This window comes from Taeniopygia guttata, chromosome 10 (assembly GCF_048771995.1).
Source record: "Taeniopygia guttata chromosome 10, bTaeGut7.mat, whole genome shotgun sequence".
NCBI classification, from domain to species: Eukaryota; Metazoa; Chordata; class Aves; order Passeriformes; family Estrildidae; genus Taeniopygia; species Taeniopygia guttata.
The window spans coordinates 11,537,411-11,558,616 of NC_133035.1; the positions used below are offsets into that span (position 1 = coordinate 11,537,411).

General features: G+C 39.3%; 1 protein-coding gene across 4 annotated transcripts in view; it reads left to right on the forward strand.

Annotated features, from left to right (window-relative positions):
- Positions 1 to 21,206, forward strand: part of SH3GL3 (SH3 domain containing GRB2 like 3, endophilin A3) — a 56,344-nt gene that overhangs the window by 33,626 nt on the left and 1,512 nt on the right. For 3 of the 4 annotated variants that reach the window (XM_072934143.1, XM_032750281.3, XM_002199124.6), the window contains 7 exons: positions 8,883 to 8,951; positions 9,578 to 9,650; positions 10,138 to 10,281; positions 10,955 to 11,088; positions 12,447 to 12,605; positions 15,394 to 15,497; positions 16,707 to 16,834. In XM_072934143.1, the coding sequence (XP_072790244.1) occupies positions 8,943 to 8,951; positions 9,578 to 9,650; positions 10,138 to 10,281; positions 10,955 to 11,088; positions 12,447 to 12,605; positions 15,394 to 15,497; positions 16,707 to 16,834 (751 nt within the window). In that variant the 5' untranslated portion in view covers positions 8,883 to 8,942. Of the gene's footprint in view, positions 1 to 8,882; positions 8,952 to 9,577; positions 9,651 to 10,137; positions 10,282 to 10,954; positions 11,089 to 12,446; positions 12,606 to 15,393; positions 15,498 to 16,706; positions 16,835 to 19,162; positions 19,270 to 21,206 lie in introns of those variants that run through there. The other variant, XM_032750285.3, reaches the window with a different exon arrangement.

Sequence of the window (21,206 nt, forward strand, 5' to 3'; positions counted from 1 at the left end):
ATGAGATTAATTTTTTTAAACAGATATAGAAAATATCAAACTGATTAATAAATCTTTCACTAGGTGTTACTCATTTTCTTAAAATGCAGGACCATATCTGGAATATTGGCCTGTTTTTACAGATGACTTAGTTGTTTAATGCCAGATACTTCATCTTACTGAATCAATTGTAGACCTTTTCTGAGACCAAGAGATGTTACTGTATCTTTTGCTGCTTTCTTGAGAGATGATGAGATTCTAAAGCACATCCACAGAATTTTTCAATTTTTCAAGACCTTTAATATACTCAGGTCTGTTTCCTTTTTGTTTTCTTTCTTTTCCTTGAAAAAGCAGGAATCAAAAACTATTTAATGCATCCTGGAGTTCCTGTCAGCAGAAAGAATTGCAAAGATGCTGGGAACTGGGGGCTCTGGTCAGACACTCACTCACAAACATTGTGTGGCAGATCTTTGTGTAAAGCCCTTATTAATGTAGTTAAAATGGCTGCCCTTCTCTTTAGAAAAAATTCTGTTGCGATAATCTTCCCACATGGCAGAATCTTTTGTTTAGACTACGTGAAATCAGGCTGTTTGACGAATAACACTCTAACCTATCTTCTTACATCTTTTTTTTTTTAATTGTGTAAGTCCTTCCTCAAGAAGAGACACAGTCCTCAACCAGTAACCTCATTTGTCATGTTCTTGAGCTTTGTGCCTTTTCCTTTTTCTTTGATGGGGTTCCCCAAGCAAAGGCTGTTAAGTTGATTAAATACATTGACACATACCCAGGTGTCTTCTGCAGTCCTTATTTATAGCAGTTGATCTAAGTTAGGAGAGTCCACACTGGATGATACAGCAGAACTGTTTATAAAAGAGTTGAAAGCAGCACCGTGTCTGCATAGGTGTATTTCACACAGTCAGTGGGAAAGCAGAACTTAGAGCTGATGGGTTGGTGGGGGATTTTGCATGTTGGATTGTGAGGTTTATCTGGATTGCCTGCTGAAACTCCTCCATCAGTGGGGAGTGCTGTCATTGCTCTGTCTCCCTAGATCTACCAGTGCTTGTAAGGCTTTCTCGATCCTAGAACACATGGATCTTCCTTTGGAGCTTCCTTTCTGAGCAGAAGTAAGCTGCCTCTTGTGAGCCTTTGCCAGGGCTGTGCTGTGCCACTCGACAGCTGCGAGTTCATGGGTTCTGCTCGGGAGCTGCAGGCCTGAGGCTCCCCGTGGCCATGGGCACTTCTCTCTGCAGGAGCACATGGGGAGCTCTGGTGGACTGGGCCCATTCCTGTTGATGCTGGCAGCTGGAGGGTTGACTGTAGAGGTCTCAGCTGATTGCCTGGCTGGGCTTCTCTACATTTCGGGTCATGCTCAGCTGTGAAGAGTTTGCTCCATGTTAGGAAGTAGACTGGATAATAATGCTTGGCATAGATCTGCACAGGACCCTTCAACAGTGACATGCTCAATGCTGAGCTCGTGTTCCCCTGGCAGCTCCCAGGACATCTCCATGTGGGAAAGAGGTGTTTGGGGGTACCCTTGGATCCCCCTTCCCAGGCAAGCCGTGTCACAAACACCTTTCTCTTCTATTCCTCTCTAGGGGGCATATCCTTGTGTAACTCGGTTCATCTGTCTTCTGAAAAATAATCTTTGATCTTGTTGCACCTGTTTGCCTGAGAAGTTACAAGTAACAAAGTAGTGGGTTGATAAATATTAGCGAGACAGGAATGTTCTTTGTGAATATAAACACTGTGGCAGTAATCTCATGCATTTTTTAAACTTTGTTCGTATGATTCAGAGATCTCTTGGTAGGAAAAGTATGTTTTCCTTCTTGGGAAACAGGCCCTCAAGGGATTTCTGGTGTCCTTTAGGTGGCCTGGGGGTTTTTTGGGTTTGTATTTTTGGGGTTTTTTGGTGTGTGTAAAGGGATTTCCTACCAAAAACTGGGCTTTGAAAAATGAGATGGGGCTTAGATTTTATATTTCATAAGTTGTATGAAATTTTTAACATTAGAAAATATATTAAAAATATTTTAATAGTTATCTTGGTGTGCCTTTAAATGTAGCACATTTTTCTACATATATTTTAAATCCTTAATATTTTACAAAAATAGTAATATTTTTGGTATTTTAATTTTGTTGGCTGCAGGGACAAGATTTACTATTGGGTCCATCAGAAATCCCTAAGGAAGTTGATAGTGTGAGCATAGTCACGAGGTGTCTTTGAAGTATAAGCATGTCCTACATACGGTTCTTTATGTTTCTACTTTAAATATCTGAGAATAGACATTTTCGGTCAAACATTAGGATGTGAATTCCTGTGGCTATGGGTGTAGTTTTCTGGAGTTCTGGTTCAGCTGCTTGTTGTAGGTAGTGAATTATGGGTGAATCATCAGTTTTATGCAGTACTTCTTTGTTTCCATGAATTTCTGTAGAAGTGTACTCTGCCATGGGTACTGACAGAATGCTGCTTGAATTTTGTATCCTCAGTGTGATTATAATTTTTAATCATGTCTCGCATGAATTCCAGAATGTTATTATGTTTTATAATTATGTATGAACCGTTACCAAAAGAGAAAGCTGCGCTTTCTTAAATACCTTTGTACACGCATTGTTAAATGCAGAGATATTTTATAGCACTTATGCAGCCATGGGAGCAATAACAAGTATTTGACTTCTAGGGCACAGCTTCTTGCACACCATAATTTTGATTAAATAGCAGTAGAACCCAATTCAGCTGCTTGAGTAATTAAAAAAAAAAAAAAAAAAAAAAAAAAAAAAAAACCCCAAACAAAAAACCAACAAATTCCGCTGCTGCTGTCAGAAATCTTTTGTACCATTTTACCAAATGCTTTGTGGAAACGTGTGCCACTGTTAGCTGAAAGTTTAGTTGAAGAAAAAGTTCCAAAATGCTTCATGTAAAGGTGATGACCCTCTGAGCTTGAGACTGGGAGGTGCTGAGCACTCAGGGCTCCATCCAGAAAAGCACTTTAGCACCTACTGAGGATGAACTTAAATGATTTGCTGGAGGTGAGCCAGAGTGCTCTGTGTCTGCGTGACAGAAACATCTGCACTTTGTAGTAGACCCTCTATTTATTTTGGAGGGTAGAATAAATCTTTTTTCTTTAAAGTACATCAGAGCAAGAGAATTTTTGTTTCCTTTGAAAACACAAGGTACTGAGGTAACTCCAGAGTTCCTGCCGTTGTTGAGTGCTTAGCATCTAAAATGAGGGATATGTATTTTCTCCAAAGCATTAGGATAGAATGAGCTATGTCAGTTTAATTAAAAGGAGAGGTCCAAGTACACTTGCATAGTTTGGTTTTTTCTTTATTGTTGTATTTTAGGAGAAAATATCTATTTAGGTATATATTGCCATTTTCATTTGGAGATTATTTTGTACCCAAGAGACAAGTACTGTGTTTCTTTAGTCTTTTGTTTAGATCTGAATTTGAAAATGTGTATCTTAGTCCAGTTCCTCAGTGTGGGGCACTGCTTTTTCTTCTGAGCATCCAGACCTTTAGAAAATCTCTAGGAATCAATCACAGGGATGCCTAATAGCTGCCCAATCACCTAATTAGTAAAGAAGAATATTCATTTTTTTAAGGAGTAGTTTTCTATCATGGTGGCGAGCTTTGTGCAGCTGGCTCTGCCAGTGTGTATTCCTTTAAATATTTACTAAGATGCAAGACATTAAGCTGTGTTGTGGATCAAGATCTTGGTGGTCTGCAATACATGAACTAGTGGTAACCTTTTTTTTTTTTTTTTTTTGTGCGTGGGAGTTGGCAATTTATATGAAATACAAGAATCAAGAAAGAAGAAAAACAAGTAATATGCATAGCATTGTAGTAGAATTTGGAAGCACAAAACAGAGAATTACAGATATTTGAGGTTAAACTACTTTTGATCTAGAAAAGAGGCTAAAGTGTTTGTCTCTAATCTGATAGAACATCCTGGAAGAGGACAAAGAAGAAAATCTCTCCCTCCCCTCAGGATTTGAATACTGCAAGGAGATTCAACTTTGTCCTGCCAGGCACCTTACTCTTCCCTTTGTTTATTATAGGTTTAAATAAGATCCTTGAGAAAGCTGTTAGTATTGTCACGTTGCATTAAACCAAATCAAACACTTACATGGCTGCAGGGAAATCGCTGGAACTTTGGATGATTTATTAAGAGAAGCATAACTATTGTGTGTTAACCGTACTGGAATGCAGTATTTTGTACTAAGTACTGTATTTAGAATGTATTTAATGCATTTGTGCAGTTTGGCCCAGTTCTGTTTCTATGGGAAATGTAGCCATGCAGTTACATTATTTCCTGGCTCTCCGTGTGTTAACTTTGGGATGAATCTATCCATTTTCCCAGTTGATTGCTTGCTTCCTTTTTAGAGAGAGAGGGAAATAAATTTAAAATCTTTTCATAGCCTTGGCTTTTTTGTCAGAATAAAAAAATCTAGGTTTTGCCTCATGGGTTTGACAGCGTGCATATTTATGACAAATGTAGGAATTTTCTCTCCCATTAAAGTTTCAACAGATAATTTCAGCAGCTAGTCCTTCAGAACAAAATAAATGCTGTAACTTGTTAAAGAGTCATTAAAAGCTCTTAAGCCTTTAATAGAATATGATACCTTTTATTCAGCCTTTAAATAACATGAGCTGATTTCCTGGACAGGTATGTACAAGAGAGTTTTGCTGGCCAGCCACTTCTCTCAACAGTAGCTGAATAACAACAAAAGAACTGTGATGGTTCAATCCTAGTTAAAGTGTTGCAAAAGAAGGGCAAAACAAGTGAAACAGAAGGTCAGAGCATGTGTGCAAGTATTGGCTGGCAAGAATCCCATTGACTTGTATTATAAAATACCCAGTGGATATATTAAAAAAAAATAGGGTAATTGTTTTGAGAGTTTTATCAGCTCTCTGTTGATCTGGGATATTTTTGGCAGCTTCTTATATTCAGTAACCTTCTATAGTGGAATATGAAAACCTAGTGTAATTCAGTGGATATGCTGTACAAAACATTAGTAAAATATGGCATTTTTCTGAAGCTTGTTTGTCATAATCCAAACAACAACGGGGAAATGTACTATTCCTGTGCAATAGGGATAAATCTTAATATTTTTAACATAACTTTTCAGTATTTTTATTTTAAATCTTGAGATGTTTTTAGTTTAGAGTTTTGGTGAGCTGTAGACTTTAAAGTATGGACAGCTCATTGCTGTGTTCATGAAATCAGAGTGATAAGGAGCTGGAATGGACCTTAAAGATCATCCAGTCCCAAAACCCCTGCCATGGACAGGGTTACCTCCTCCTAGACCAGATTACTCAAGGCCTTCTCCAGGTTTTGAACACTGCCAGGGTTGAGGCAATACTTCATCATAACAAAAGACATCAAAAGGAAAATTATATTATCTGAAAAATAATAGACTAATAAAGAAATATAATGAGAAAAAGAATCTGAATATTAGATTTATAGAAAAAATCTTTTTTTCAAGAATTTCTTAGAATATAAATGCCTTAGCAGATAAATGTTTAGTCTTTGAAGATTGTAACGAAATTGCAGGTTATATTCTGAATTGTAGCTGGATATACATAACTAAAATAGAAATCATAATATCTGGGGGGGTTTCTTTCAAAACCTATTTGTTTTATTGCACTTTTTTTTCCATATAAAATTCTACATAAGCCCACCAGAGACTTTTACATTGTTTATAATACAGCATCATATTTAATTTTTCAATTTAAGAAAACCAGTAGGATCTAGCAAGAAATAACAAACAAGGAGCATTTGTGTACAAACTGCAATGTTTCTTCAGGCAAAAAGGTCTTATATAGAGCATGCAAGTTTTACCATTGAAGGTAGTTTTCTATGGTGTGTAACTTCAGATGAGAGGTGATAATACAAATGGCTGATTTGAAAATATTTTTGTGTTCATAATTAAGATTTGTTGCTTTTTTCTTTCTCTCACTAACTGTAACATGTGTGATGGAGGAAGTTGAACAGAGAGGAAGAAATCTGTCCTAATGCAGGGCTGTTCTCTGAGTGTAGGTTTTGATCCAGAGGAAGGCTAGTTACCTTCACCAGAAACAGGACTAGTGACAGGCTTTCGCTTCTGACCTGCAGTGGAACAGGAAAGGGGTGCTGGCCTCCCTGGGGGAACTGGTTTTTTCACAGACATGAGTTGTGGTCCTGTCTAGTCAAATGGTGCTGAATCCATGTTGCCCACATTCTGAATTTGGAGGTGAAGGATTCTTCTTGTAGAAGAAATTCCAAGGTCCCTCGGAGTCCTTGCCGTGTGTGATGGCAGCAGTTCTGTCTTTGATGAGGTGGCTCGTAAAGCCTGACAGATATTGCCACGTAACTACACAGCCCCTCAGCTGGGCATCCTCTATTTATGTCCAAAGCATTTTGCAGCTTGATATAAAGCATGTAAATGATGCTCAGCAAATAGTCAGGGAACTAAAACTCAGCAGTTGTCTCCTTTGTGCATCCATTTTCAATAATTAATTGGGTATCCTGTGACTTTTAATTGTGAGAAGGGTGATACTCATTTTACAACTCCTAAATTCAGTATGATCAGAACAAAAGCTTTTTTGTTGCTAAATGCGAGACTAATACAGTTATTCCAAATTATACCAATATGAAATAAGCTGTAGAGATGTAAAATTTAATTATAACCATTAGAACTTTATACCAGTTTTTACAGACTTTAAGGAATCATTCTTTATGGAGTGTCGTTTTTCAAAGGCCATTAGAGCTCAGGGTAAATACCATTGAAGAAGTGTGTCCTTGGGCTACAAATTGAAGTATCATTAATGGTTGCATAGAACTGGGAAAGCTTTTTAACAAAATTACTTTTCTTATGATCAGTACTTTTTTCCCCAGGTGTAGTTGTGTGTAAGGTTGACCTCAGAGTCTGTATGAAATAGTGTCTGCAGATCCCATGGCTGGCTCTGAAGAGTTGCATACACAAGTCACTGTAAAATAGATTTAGAATTTTATTATTGATTACACTTTGACAGTCAAACAATCATGTTACTTCATTAGGTTTATTTTTCACCAGCATATAAACGGATTATCTGTAATGGGACAGCTATGGGCTGCTACTGAATGTGGGTTTTGCAACTTAAGCCTGAGAAGGGTAACTCCCCCACTGCACTCAGCCTTTGAAAAGGGTTTTTGGAAACCACAGATCTCTTCCTTGCCTGCTGGAGAAAGAAGACATGTGTGAGGCTGTGGAAAATGGCATTGATTATTTTTGGAATTAACAGTGAAAGGAGACAGAAACTGTTATTGTGGAAGAGCTGCAGAACTCCTGGCAGGAATTGTTGCTTTTCATGCAGCCTTGTCATGTACCTTTCTCTGTCTGCTGAAGGACTCCTCAGACATTCCTGCAGAGACCAGGGCAGGGTCCTGCTCCGTGTGTAACCTCAGGTCACTCCTCTGCTGTCATGTCTTACAGCAGCAAGATGATGACCTACAGGAACTCACTGGTACTTGGGCTTTTCCATCTGTTTTATCTGCTTTTGTGTTTGTTCTGTCAGTGCTTTGGAAGAGAAATGATCCTGACAAGTGTGTGTGCTGCTTGGCATATTAAGCATGAAGATTGCGAGTGCTGCTGTAAAGCCAGTAGAAATAATTAGCTGTACGTCTCTCTTTGAACTCACATTTTCCCTTAAGCAGGACTGCTCTCCGTGTGGTAGCAGTGATATTGATGCAAGGTCAGCCACTGCTGAGCTCCCAGCTCTGCTTCATCAGCTCCTTGCTGGTTTTTGGCAGGGCAGTGTCCTCCCCCCGCACCTGTGCCGTGCAGGCGGTGACCGAGAACAGGGAACCATTGCACTGCTGACAGCCCTGACCCATTTTCAGGTTATGCAAGTCCCCAAGGCCCTTCTAATTCAGTGAGATGAATTCCCTTTTAGAAAGTGCCGAGGACAAACAAAACACTTTATTGGGGACTGGTTTGGTGACCAGCAGCAGTCAGTGAGCTAGGCCTGGATTTCATATTATGCTGTTACAGTTTCAGTAATAAAAGCCAATTAAAACAAAGAACTGTTAGGTATTTTTGAAGGAATTTAATGCTGAATATGTGTTAAATCACTGTCGTAGTGGAGAGATGCTTTCAAAGGCTGTTTCACACTGCCTGAGGATCTGGCTTCTTTTTCATGTTGTCACAGTGCAGGTACCATGCACTGCAAGAAGCAGATGGCTGAGTTCTGCTCAGAGGCTTATTCCTGGCCATGATTTACTTAGTGAGGACCACAGTCAGGTCTGACAGCCTGGAGTTTTTAGACAAAAGTTGGTTAACTTTTAGCCTTTTCAGAAGGTTTACTGAAATAGATGTGAAACTGCTGGTTTGAGTTTTTGAAGAGCACCTGGCAATTCTTGTTTTGATCATAAAGGTGCTCAGTCTCACTGGTGAGCCACAGTGAAGCATTTTTCACAAGTCTGTTCCTTCCACAGAATTGCACACAACTCCAGCAGCAGGAATGGGAGTCACATCCCTGAACCTACTGGCACACAGGGCCAGAAGGCACTCAGAAGTACAAAGCTGCAGAGACACACTTGAAAGTTACTGTGGATTTACCTGCAGTCAGACTCTGGTCCCTGTGCCGAAATCTGCAGTGTAGGTCATGCCTGTAGGCTACAAACTCTTGAAGCATGAGAAAGCATTTTTTTGTTTGCGTGTCCTAAATTTGTATCAGGTACCCTTGTCTCTCTCTTGAAGGGAGAGCTTCATTTCTAAGACAGTTTAATTTTGTCCTGCATAGTTACCTCAAATGGATGCTGGCTATTTTCTGATCTGGAGTCAATTCCTGTAACTCTCAGAGTAAAAAGTAAATTTCTGTAACAAGCCAATTCCTGTCATTAAATAGCAATACTTTTTGTGTATTAAATTTGGTTTTTTTTACAGCTATTCAGTGAAAAAATAAGTGGAGCAGAAGGAACAAAGTTAGATGAGGAATTTCAAGAGATGGAAAGGGTAAGAAAAGTCACATTATGTTTTTCAATATTAAGCTATTGTAGAATCAGAAGTATTTCAAGTTTCAAATGGTTGAATGGTATTGTAGATTTACCTGGGGGAGGAAACCCTGTAATGTGCTTGCAAACAGAAAGATAAAAGGATAAATGCAAATTTGCTCTTGAGCCTTGTCAGCTCAGCCAAGGGAGAAGAGACATCCACAAAGGCTGAATCGGGTTCCACTGACACCTCTCGACAGTGAAGAGAAATTCCTCCAAGAAGGGTGCAGAGCATCAGGAGGAGCCTTCCCCTGGCTGTGTGGGACTTTAGATAAGTCTGTGGTGTTAGTGAGGCTTTGTAAGTATCACAAAGCCTTTGCATCTGATAAAATTAACGATTAAAAACCTGACTACTGGGCCCATATTTTCTCCTGGTAAGAGATTGTATCTTTTAGTTTAAATCCATGTTCTGAAATGTACATGAAATTGGCATGTTTGCTATCCACGGGTGAGTTGTGCTGCAAATTAAACAATGTTTGTGCCAGTTTCTGCTTTTACAATTGGTACGTAGGTTTTTTTTTTTTTAAATTGCCCTTGTCTTTCTGTGTATTTTTTAATGTTTATAGTAAATTTACTTTTCTTTTTCAGAAAATTGATGTTACTAATAAAGCTGTAACTGAGCTTCTGTCCAAATCCACAGAGTATCTTCAGCCAAATCCAGGTAGGATAAGAACAATAGATGTTGGATTTTGATGAACACTGTTTTATTACTTGGAATTAATTTTAGGTAAATAAAAGCTGATTAGGTTATCATTGTGAGGTTTCTGTGTGGAGTTCTGAAAAGTTCTTCTAAGCAAGTGGGAGAGGCTTTAGCTGTGCTTGTATCCTGCAATTGCTTTCTGCACTGTTTTGAATCAAGGAGCTCACAACCAGGACTATTCAAAGGAATGTGAGTGTTGGTGAATATTTGCCTGAAGAAATGATGCTTTTTCAGTTGGGAATAAAAACTAGCTTCATTTGACCTATATTGTTGAATGGAATCTTATTTCAAATTAGGTACTACTACTACTATGAGGTACTGACAACACCAGTCTGAGATGAGCTTCATGGCTTTGCTTGTAAAATAATTTATTGCTTTAAATAGTTAAGTTTAAAAACTGTTTTATCAACATTTTTTTTATTTTTTTCTTTTTCTATGTCCCTCTTAGCATACAGGGCCAAGCTGGGAATGCTGAACACTATGTCAAAGATCAGAGGACAAGTTAAAACCACAGGCTACCCCCAGACAGAGGGACTCCTGGGAGACTGCATGATACGGTATGGCAGAGAGCTGGGCGATGATTCTATGTTTGGTGAGTTGGTGCATCTCCTCTGCCAATATTTCAGCATAAAGTCCTTTGCAAAGTATTACTCACTGACATAGCCTGTGTAGTTGGCCACTGCAGGTAAGAGGGAAGGTTAAATGCAGGCATCAGGGGATGGTTGGTACAGCTCAGAAGCAGAATGTTCCTGCACATTTGTCTGCCTCTGTTGCAGGTGGGTTTGGTAACACTGTTACTGATGCTGTCTGATCATCCCTATTATTAAGCGTTTTAGTTTCTAAGTCAACAAACCTAAATAGTTTAGAGTGATTCTTAAAAGCAGTTTATTTCTTTTAACTTTTATATAAAGATGGCTCTACTCAATTTGAGAAGTAAACTAAGGGGAAAATTATTGTAGAAAGAAATAAACAGTAACAATTGATGATTTTTTTTTTTGTTTAGTAATGACCAGTGTACAGTTGGGAGAATTTTTTTTTCCCATGATATCTGTTGGGGAAAAACAAAAACCCAAAATGTAATTCAGAGCAAAAATTTTCTAGTTCCAGTTTTGTATAGAGAACAATCACAACTTGCATTATTTTCTTTTTTTACTCTTCAAGGGACTGCAGTAGATACAAAGATACCTATTAGAAATATCTGTTTTAAAAGACAATTTTTTTGCTTTTACATATCTTGAGATATAAAAGCCTATTCTTTACCACAGGCCTTGCACTACTGGATGCTGGTGAGAGCATGAAACAAATGGCAGAAGTGAAGGACTCTCTTGATATTAATGTCAAACAAAATTTTATTGATCCTCTACAGTTATTGCAGGACAAAGATTTAAAAGAGATTGGGGTAAGTTTTCCAGAGTAGAACTTCACTTAGCAATAATCAGAGTCAAATCAACCCTAGTTCCCTGAGATATTTTTATTGAAAGCAATAGGGTAAATAAATTTTGTTGTAATAGATTTTCTCTCTAGCAAAGCAGTGACAAAATCTGCTTAGAATCAATGCCAGACTATTTCTCCTTTGTCTAACTTACTCAATTTGCTATATTGCTTGTACAGTCAGTACAAGCATAGTGAAGAGAAATATATTCTTTATTTTTCTGCTGTTTTATTTTAATGAACATTTTTATTAATGCTTATGAACATGTGAGTGAGCTCTGATTTACTGCTAGTGATTATCCTATCTTACCATCTCTGTCAGCCTAAAGCTGTTTATAATGGAGAGTGAATACAGCTGTTGAAAAAGGGCAAGCACAGAATGATCTGAATAGTGTCATAAAATGTTGAAGTGTCATATGCCACTGTAAGAAAAAATACAGGACACTAAGGAACACATTCTTAACCTTTAGAGTTAAGTTTTTCAGTGTTTTTGTTTACAATGTGACAATTCAAAGAAATCCAGGCAGTCTTTGTCTGAGTTTGTAGATTTCAATGGATTTAGGTAATAAGCAAGTTAAAACCCTGATGAAATGCAGAAATGAAACTTATTTTATTTGTTTACACATAAATGAATGTGGAAAGCATAGCAAAAAGATAGCAGTAGTGTCTGTAGCTGTCTCCTTTGAAGCATGGCTGTTTTCACTTGTGTTCTTCTGAGCAGATGAAAGGAAATTGTTTGATGTTAGTTTTAATGAGCATTTTGTACTGTCACTTTGAGTCCATTCTGTGAGTCTGTCAGTCCCAGGATTTTTGGCAGCAGAAAACCTTGTGTAGATTTATCAGCTAGATGTGTCAAGTTGATACCTAACAAGGACAGGAAGAATACAAGATTTGTTGGAGCACTGCTTTATGAGTGGAATAGAACCCTTTAACTTTTACTTGTCACATTGCAGATAATTCAAGATGTAAAATTGAATTACATGTAGAATATGGCAACACACAAATATTTAAGTTGGATCCTGCTTCTCTCCACAGCTCAGAGAATCAATATTGATCCACATTTAGTGAAGTCCATGAGGTGGGTGTGTAAAATAGGCAAATCAAGGCTGCTACCAAAGGGCTCTTTATTTAAAATTTCATTCATGTATGTGGCCCTACACTTACCTGGTGCTGCCTGGTCAAAAGGATGAACTGTACAAGTCTCTGAGCCTTGTATTTCTTTAAATCTGCATATATTTGCATCCATCACTGATATTTCCTGAGATTGTTATGTGTTTGTTTGGGCATGTCCCATTTGGCCCTTCTCATAAATGTTCTCTCTTTTAGCATCACCTGAAGAAACTGGAAGGGCGCCGCTTGGATTATGATTATAAAAAGAAGCGTTTTGGAAAGATACCGGATGAAGAAGTTAAACAAGCAGTAGAAAAATTTGAAGAATCAAAGGAACTGGCTGAAAGAAGCATGTTCAATTTCTTAGAAAATGATGTAAGTCTGTGCTGCATCTTTGTTTGCTGCAGTACATCCTTGAGGGGCAAATGTGTGGGATTGGTTAAAGCCAGTTCCATGCTTGACAGGAGGTAAAGTCTAAAAGCAGAAACTCTGCCTCTTCAGAGTTTTAAATCCCTGTCAGAGAAGAACATAATGCACAGCAAAGAATGGGAGAACTCAAGAATTTCTTCTGGAGATGCAGTGACTCGGACAAGATGGCCACAGAGTAGCCAAGTATGACTAGCTGAGAGTAAAATGCAGTTTGGTCAGTGAGAGGGTGAAGGCTGGCAATTGGTGCAGTCAAGGCTGCAGCTGAAAATATAAACAAGGGCATGTACTCTCTGAGGTTTCTGAATTTTAGCTCACTTACAGTCAAAACTTCCCTGCTGGTGTGGAGTCTCTGAATGATTTTTCCTCGGAAAATCATTACTATTACTCTTTGGCTCTCCAAAGTCCATAGAGTGAGTTTGTGGCTTGGGCTCAGATATGTGGACTTTGGCTCAGAGTCCAAGTCCATAATGAAATTATGTCTAAATAAGGAGCAGCTGTGGCCAGTCAGGATAATCCTCTCTTCTGTCCACACACAGAGGAATAGCGGGATGTGCTTTCTCCTGTGTAATCATGGAATTGTAGGAAAAGAGAGCTGGACCTATTTGGGTCTATTCCACAGTTTTGTCTTCTCCTGTAGATGCAGCATCACAGAAAACACACAAAGTAAAAAATGTGCTGTCTTCTGTGAGCACACTGCAACAGTGAGGAGCTGTGAAGTGGGAAGATTCAACTGCAAGCAACTTGTCTCTCTATGCACATGCAGTTATAAACCAGCCTGTAGCTCCTGAGCTGTTTGTAAGTGGGACACATTTGTCACAACAGTGTAAAGTGTAAGGCAGTTAAGCCTCTTGCTGTTTTACCAGTGTATGTTAATGAGGGCAGCAAAAGCTGGAAAATGCTCTTATCAACAATTTCAGCACTGTTCCACTGTAGGCTCTGCCAGTTGCCTGGTTGCAGTGGATGTGTGTTTAGTAATTCTGTCTTGCATGGACAGCTGAGAAATGTTTCAGGTACTGCTTATCATTAGTCAGAGCACCAAACTAAGGATAAAAGAGTGGAAGAATTCAACTGGTTTAGCTCAGCTGCTAGAAAACAGATGAGTTATGCATTCTAGTGTAAGTAATTTCTGCCTTTGGGAGAGGGTGAACTGGATATCCCTCTGAAGTATTTTTTGGTACCCATTTCTTGTTTTTTCTGTCTAAATAAAACTCTGTGCTTTTCCCCTTCCAGACCCAGTCTGTCTGTCCTCCCAAAACTTCTCATTACAGCCTTGTTGTCTAACCCCAAATGGTCTCACTGTGTTTGTGGAGATCTTAACTGTGCAATAACTTCCTTCTGATCCTTTCCAGTTCCCCAGGTGTCTCCCTTTCTTGGTCTTCTTGCCCTGAAATCTATTCTCTGAGCTCTTGTTCCCAGCCATCTTGCCAGGTGCCTTTCCCAGGCTCAATCCTGGTCCCCACCTTTCTCAGGTTTTTGCATAGCCAGCTCCAGACCTCCCACATTGACACTGTTGCATTCACTTCTTATCAGATCCATCTTCCTGCCTTTCCCACACAGCCAGTCCCAGGTTCATCTTCCTAAGCAGCTTTTAGTCTTTAAGTTTCTCTGGCTCTCCCAGTCTCTCTCTTCTCCTAATCCACAGCTCCATATTTCTCCTAGCTCTTAGTTGTCTTGTTTGGACAATTCTTTATCCATTTTCTCTGACCACACATCCAAACCCCAGGCACTTTGTGTGTTGTCCTCAGCTGTTTATATTACTCTCTTCTGACTGTGGTGGGATTGTCTCAGCTGTTGGTTTGGTTCTCTGCATTTCATTTCTTTGTGCTGTGTGACAGTGTTTGGCTCTCCTGTAGTCCTGGCAGAATTTTTAATGATCTTTTTAGCTGAGTAAAAGCAGACAAAGTATAAGACAAAACTGCCATGGGTCTATAAAACACTTGTAGAAAGTTTACTCAGATATTTTCTTATGATCCAATGTCTGAAGACATCATGATGGAATGGAAAGATGTCAGACTTCTTGGGGTCTGTCTTCTTAATGTTGTCTTGAAGAAGACAAATATCTGATGCTGTTCCATACCCCATACAGCTTGAACTTTTCAGCTTGTGCTAGGGGAATGAGATTATTTGTTACTTCATGAATAAAAATATTTTTTCTTTCTTTCTCCTTCATATTCTCCCTTTCCTCATCATTCATATTTTTGAATGATTGGCTAATATGTTTTAAGGCCAAGTAGATAAATCATGTTTCATTTCCAGTTTATAAATGCTGCCATCTAGTGAGGTAAGTCCAGATAATTTCAGAACTGCACTTTGTAAACATTGATAATAAACACTAATGAGTCTGAGTCATAAGAGCTGTCACAGGGTAACTTCTTCCAACATTGATCAGAAAAGCTCCACTTTCACCTGCTGAGGGGTCATGTCCTTTGAAATTATTTGGGCTTGGGTGTTGACAGACAGCTGGCTTGGAAGTTGAAAGCAGAAGGGATTTGCACGTTGTGAAAGGAAATGACTCAAGGACCCAGCCCTGAGTTAGTGAACTGAAGTTACACCTCAGTTTTGTTCAGTTTCCAACTGGCAGTTTCTTGATAGAATCACATGTGCTCTTTTCCAATAACCTCTACAAGGTACTGTGGTCTTCTGAGATACCAGGTCTGTTTTAAATGATCTGTTTGTTTATCCTTCTGCTGAATGTACTGCAGAGCCCTTACAACTATTTTCCTCTGTCTTTCAGGTAGAACAAGTCAGCCAGTTGGCTGTATTTGTAGAAGCAGCACTAGATTACCATAAACAATCCACAGAAATTTTGGAGGACCTGCAGAGCAAGCTGCAAAACCGGTAAGACAGAACCCCTCAGAAAATGCTGAACCTCTTTTGCAACCGAGGTTCAACGTTGGAAAGTCACTGAAGCAAGAAATCTTGTAGCACCACCTCCCAGATGCACATTTGCTGCGCCTTGTGCCAGACTGAGCTCCATGGCTTTAAACCCCTGCCACCTGGCAGCTTCTTGGTGTGCTGGGAGACTTTAATGTAACACAGGATCCGCCCAGGGAGCTCTGAGTGTGTGCAGTCTCTCCCACCTGTGGTGGTTAATGGGGACAGCCTCCCTTAGTTTAGAGGTTTATTTCAACTTGCATACTTTGAGTTGTATTTTGGAGGATTTGCTTGGAAGTTGGCCTGTTTTTGTTGAGATGAAGGGGTATAACAAAATTCTACAGCACAGTAAGGAACCAGCCAGCTGGCCAGGAACAGAGCTGTGCTTAACACACATGTGAAAGGCCCAGGTACGTTGTGTCAGCCTAAGGAAAGAGAGAAATGCTGCTGTCATTGATGTGTCACTCAGAACCAGAGACCTGAGTGTCACTCTGGTGTGGGCAGGGTCAGAACTGCTTGGGGCTTTCAGCTCAGGGTGGCTGTGGGGGCTGTGAGCATTGGCATGGGGGCAGCTGAGTCTGCAGACACCCTGTGCCATCCCAGCTGGAGGGGCCAGGGGACAAGGAGCTCTCAGCTGGGGCACACACAGCAAGAGGTACTAGACAGTTTTGCTGGTGAAATGTTTTTTTTTTCCAGTATTCCCTAATAAAAAGGCCATGTGTGAGATGCAGTCCCTGGCCTCTGTCCTGGATGTGTTTCTCCATATGCCATTTGCAGTTGAGCTCCTTCCTGCAACTTGTGCTGAACTCAGTGGCAGCTGTGGGTGCTCATCACTTCTCAAACTCAGGCTGTTAAGCTTTATGCCTTTGTCAGCAGGACCCAAAGTATTAAATATATTAGGGATTTGTTGAAATTTAAGTATTGCATGAGAATTGAGCAGCTTTTAATAAAAAACACACACTCCCCCCCAAAACATACCAATCTACCAAAAACCCCAATGCCATAAAACCAAAACCCAAAATAACCAAAAGAAGCCTAAAATCAGAACCAGCAGAAGATTTTCTTACTTCATCTTTCAAACAGCAGAGCATTTAACCTGAACTTAACTTCTGTAAGTATTTCTTCCTTCTTTCTTCTTAAGTAAATCTCTTGTTGCTCTTCTTTGTGTTACAGAATAAATGTAGCATCTAGTCGGCCTAAGCGTGAATTTAAGCCAAAGCCTGTAATAACTACAACTCTGGAAATTGGTGATAATCAGCAGCACAATGGGATTGCCTATAGTTCTTCCATAAAATCATCAGGTGAGTCTGTCACCACAGAATTAATGCGTCTCTAGATGTTTTGCCAGATTGTTTCTTGAGATATTTCTTGTACAATGAGAACAATGGATCCATCAGGCATCAGTATCTGTGCATCTGACTCCAGATTTTTTCCCACATTTGAAAACAGAACTGTGAATCAGGGTTCCTCTCAACAGACTCTTATCCATCTGAAATTTAGGTGTGGCATTCTCCTTGGTCTTTCAGGTCTCTGAATTGCCACTGAGGGTGGGAAGAGAGAGAGGGAGAGGCACTTGCAGAAAACAGTTCATTTCTTGCAATGACAGATGCCTACAGTGGGTGTGTTTGATCACAGTCTGGAGTATCTCTAGCTGCTAATTTTTCTCCACAGTCTCAGAGCATAAATGATCTGTACAAGATCTCAAAGATTAGCTATGTAAAATCCAGAGAGATGACTCCCACCCTTACTGGTTTTAAGATCTTCTAACTTCACTGTCCTCTAAATTATGTACCAAAGTATGAATTGAAGTACTTTAAGTACCTGTTGGTGGGGTCTTAAGACCCTTTCCTTTTATAAGGCTCTTGATTTCACAAAAAAAAGGCAACTTTTGAAAGTTGTGTGAATAGTAATAATCAGCAATGTTACACATTGAAATAGCTTTTCCTCATCTCATGAATAAAATTATTTTGTCCTATCTCCTTAATAACTACATTGTATGATGAGATGAGCCCATTAAAAAACAAAACAAATAAAACCCCCAAACAAAAAGAAAACCCCAAACAAAACCCAAATGACAGTATGCAAAGAAATGAGAATGAAAAACCCTGAGATTTTTCTATAGACATTATTTGAAAGGAAAATAATAGGAGGAGTAGTAAGCCAAAGGTTCTTTTCTGTACTTGGCATGGCATCTAGGATCTTTTCCTGAAGGTTTGTTTTTGGGGTTTTTTTTCTGACTGTCCAATTTCTTCTTCCCTCCAGTCTTGTTCCTTTATAAAGGTTGTTGGGAGAGAAATGAGTGAACTAAAAGTGAAAGAATAAAGCTTGGAGATGTAACTTCATGCTCCTTCTAATGCCTCTTTAATTTTCTTGCACTGTGCAACAACAGGAAACCATTATGCAGTGCATACTGAAGGGGATTTGCAGCAGCTTGGCAGCATAAATCCACCCAGTGAGATCTGATTCCTCAATTTGTTTGAAGCTCCTTGTGCTGCCTGAATGCTGAGTTTTTGTGTTGCTGTAAATTGTGGGATGGAGGGAGACAACCCCGTCTGTGCATTATCTCACATTCCTAAGAATTGTGACACAAGGACACTTTTCATGCAAAGTATTTGAGGTGTTTGCAGGGATCAGTAACTTTGTATTTTCACAGGACATCTGGATGAAAGTAGCAAACACATAGCAACTTTATTAAAAATCACCATAAAACTTTTTGGCAGTATCAACTACTTACCAAGTTATATAGGATTGTTTTGCCTGTTTTGCATGTGCAGGCGAGGAAGGAGATTCAGATTCAGCATCTGTATATAAGCTACTGTGTCAAACTGCATTACAATGGTTTATCATTGCCATCCAGCAGTTGTTCCAAGATGTCCTTTAAGGATAATCAGTACTGTCTTTGGGACAAAGACAGATGATGACTTCTCCAGGTTGTTTCCAGTGCACTTAGTTAAAGGAAAAATCTCAGTTCTAATGAGCTGAAATTCAGTGAAAACTGGAAAATAAATGACCTCTGATCACTAATATAGGGAAGGAGCAAGGCACTTCCATTCACTGACTCCATCCATGGACTGTTGCACCGTTTGCATATCACTGAATGAGGGGATGTCACTGCTTCACTTGCTTAGTGCTGAATGGAAACTTAGTTCAGAATGGAAACTAAATAAAACCACCACAAAAGAGATGAAAAGGAGAAATAGGGATATATGAGGTAATTGTTGCCATACTTACGTGCTAATAACATTAGAAAGACCATGTATGCTGGTTTTTTCCTCCTGAAGAAGCTGTAGATGCTGTGCTTACCTCCCCAGCAGGTACAAATTGTCACTGAAATCTCTGTTCATTCTCTTTTGTTTTCCTATTCCTACTCAAACATTGTCTATGGAGTTCTGTGAACTGCAGTGGGCTCCATATGCCCTGCTTATAAATGGGAAAACCTTTCTGTCCCTTTTTAAAACTGGAATCATGAAACAGATAAGATTTTTTAATGACATGTTATTTAGAAATGAGAACCAGATAGTTCTGAGCAAAACTGCTAAATGTTTTAAAGTCTCCATGAGATAGGGAAATAGCATTGTAATCACCTTCTTTTTGTTTAGGAAACTGACCTCCCCATCCTACCCAAACAGGTCCTTTCATGATTAAGTTTCCCTGCTTCCATATTGACCCTGTCAAAATGCAGATCTTGAATTTCTCTGATACTGTCCCTCAGGGTAAGTAATGTCTTGGTATTCAGCAAAGCCATGGAGATCTGCAGGATAGTTCAAAGCAAGATGTGACACATTCAGCACAAGTGCCATGGTACAGTTCTGAGCATGGAAATTACTTTTTCCATATTTCACATTAGTTTTTCAACTATCAGCTTCTTGGAGCAGAAATACTATTTTCCTATGTATAATCCCTAACATGTGAGGATTAATTACTGCTTATGACTCGCACACTTTTGCAGGTCTAGATTCACATAAACTTAATTTTTATGTTGCTGCGAGTTATTTGGCTGCTTTGAATAAAAAAATCTCTAGTTTTAATTCATTGTTATCCTCATTAATGAGCTGCAGCTGTGAGCATCATCTGGCTCATTTTAGAATCCTTTAATTGCTGTATTACATCATGCCTTTCACTCAGTTTGTTTATCAGGTTTGACTATGATATGAAATATATGGATCTGGTTGCCACATGCTGGAATTTAACATAAGCATCCAAGTGTTTATTCACTTCAGCTATGAGGGAGACTGGGATTAATTATATTAGCAAGCTTCCAGTTTGTGATTATGAAAGTACAGTCTTGCTACCTGATGTATACAGCATGGTATAGAAGGCAGAGTTGATGTAGGTACAGGCAGTAACACCCTCCCTTGGGGGACAACAAACAAAAAACCCAAACCATCAATGAATGGCATTTTGGTTTCATCCTGTAACATTCCAGGAATCACAGACAGCTTCTTGCTTACCCTGATTTTGTGCCGTCCAGATCTGAGTGGTCTGGAAATTATTGACAATTCTTTTTTGACTGTGACAGGGATGTAAACTAGAGAAATAAAGGAGGTGCATATGGAGTTGCAAATTAATATAAACCCTGTTGGCAGAAATAGAAGAGTGCAATTTATTTAGCTGAAACCTCTGCAACATTTGTGCAAGTCGACAGCGAAAGGCTGGAGTGGTGCCAGCAGTTCTGTGATGTTAAGCAGTGTGTGTTGCAGAGTGTTAGGCAGTGCTGCCCCCTTACCTTTGTCAGGGAAGCTTTGTCTCGCTGGATTATACAGTAGCAGCAGCTGCCTGACTCTAATGAAGACTTTGACTGATCCTACAGCCTGGAGTGAAACTAGTTGTGCTGGCTGTGGCCATTATTTAAAAGCCTTTCCAGGCTGCCAGACGTTTCTTTGCAGTTCTTTGGAGCTTAAAATGAACCAAATGTGATCCATCTCTGATCAGGTAGCTCACTGTCAGAAATTAACTGGCCTGCAGTAACAAATGAGCCCCGTCGGAGCAGCCGGTGAAGGTGAGGAACACTGTCAATTACTGTGATCGCTGCCTTCTGCTGCTGACAGCTCCAGAGAGCTGGTACCACTTCTACCGTGGCAAAGGTTGAAAATAACTCTGCTATTTTTAAACACAATCAGTCCATTTTTGGTTTTAAACGTAAGTCCATTTTTGCTGGGCAACTGGCTCATCATCTCTTTTTCTGCATGGAGTCCTTCTGCAAATATATGACAACCAAGCTTTCAGCTGTACCAGTGTATTAGAGTAGCTCTAATTTAGTCACTTCTTGTAGTACTTTGTCACTACCCTGAGCCTTCCAGAGGATGAGCCTGGCATCATGACAGTGCTGCTCGAGGAAGGTTTGCACTTTTACTTGGATGCATTACATATGTTGTTAAAAAATCTGTTATGGCTGAAGTACAGTTGAACCACGGACTAGTCCTTGACCACAGAGTCGAGCTTTACAATTTGAACATAATTATTCTAATAAAATTTATTCTAATTTTTCATAAATACAAATGTTACCTATATATTGGTACCACCAATCCCAGCTAATTAATACTCCTCCATAAGAATATCTTTAAAAAGGTATTTACTGCATTAACAAGTTAACAAGGTTAACTTAAAAAAATGTTAAAGGATGATTTGAAATAAAGATCTTTTTAGGATAAACATTGCAAATCATGAGAACAG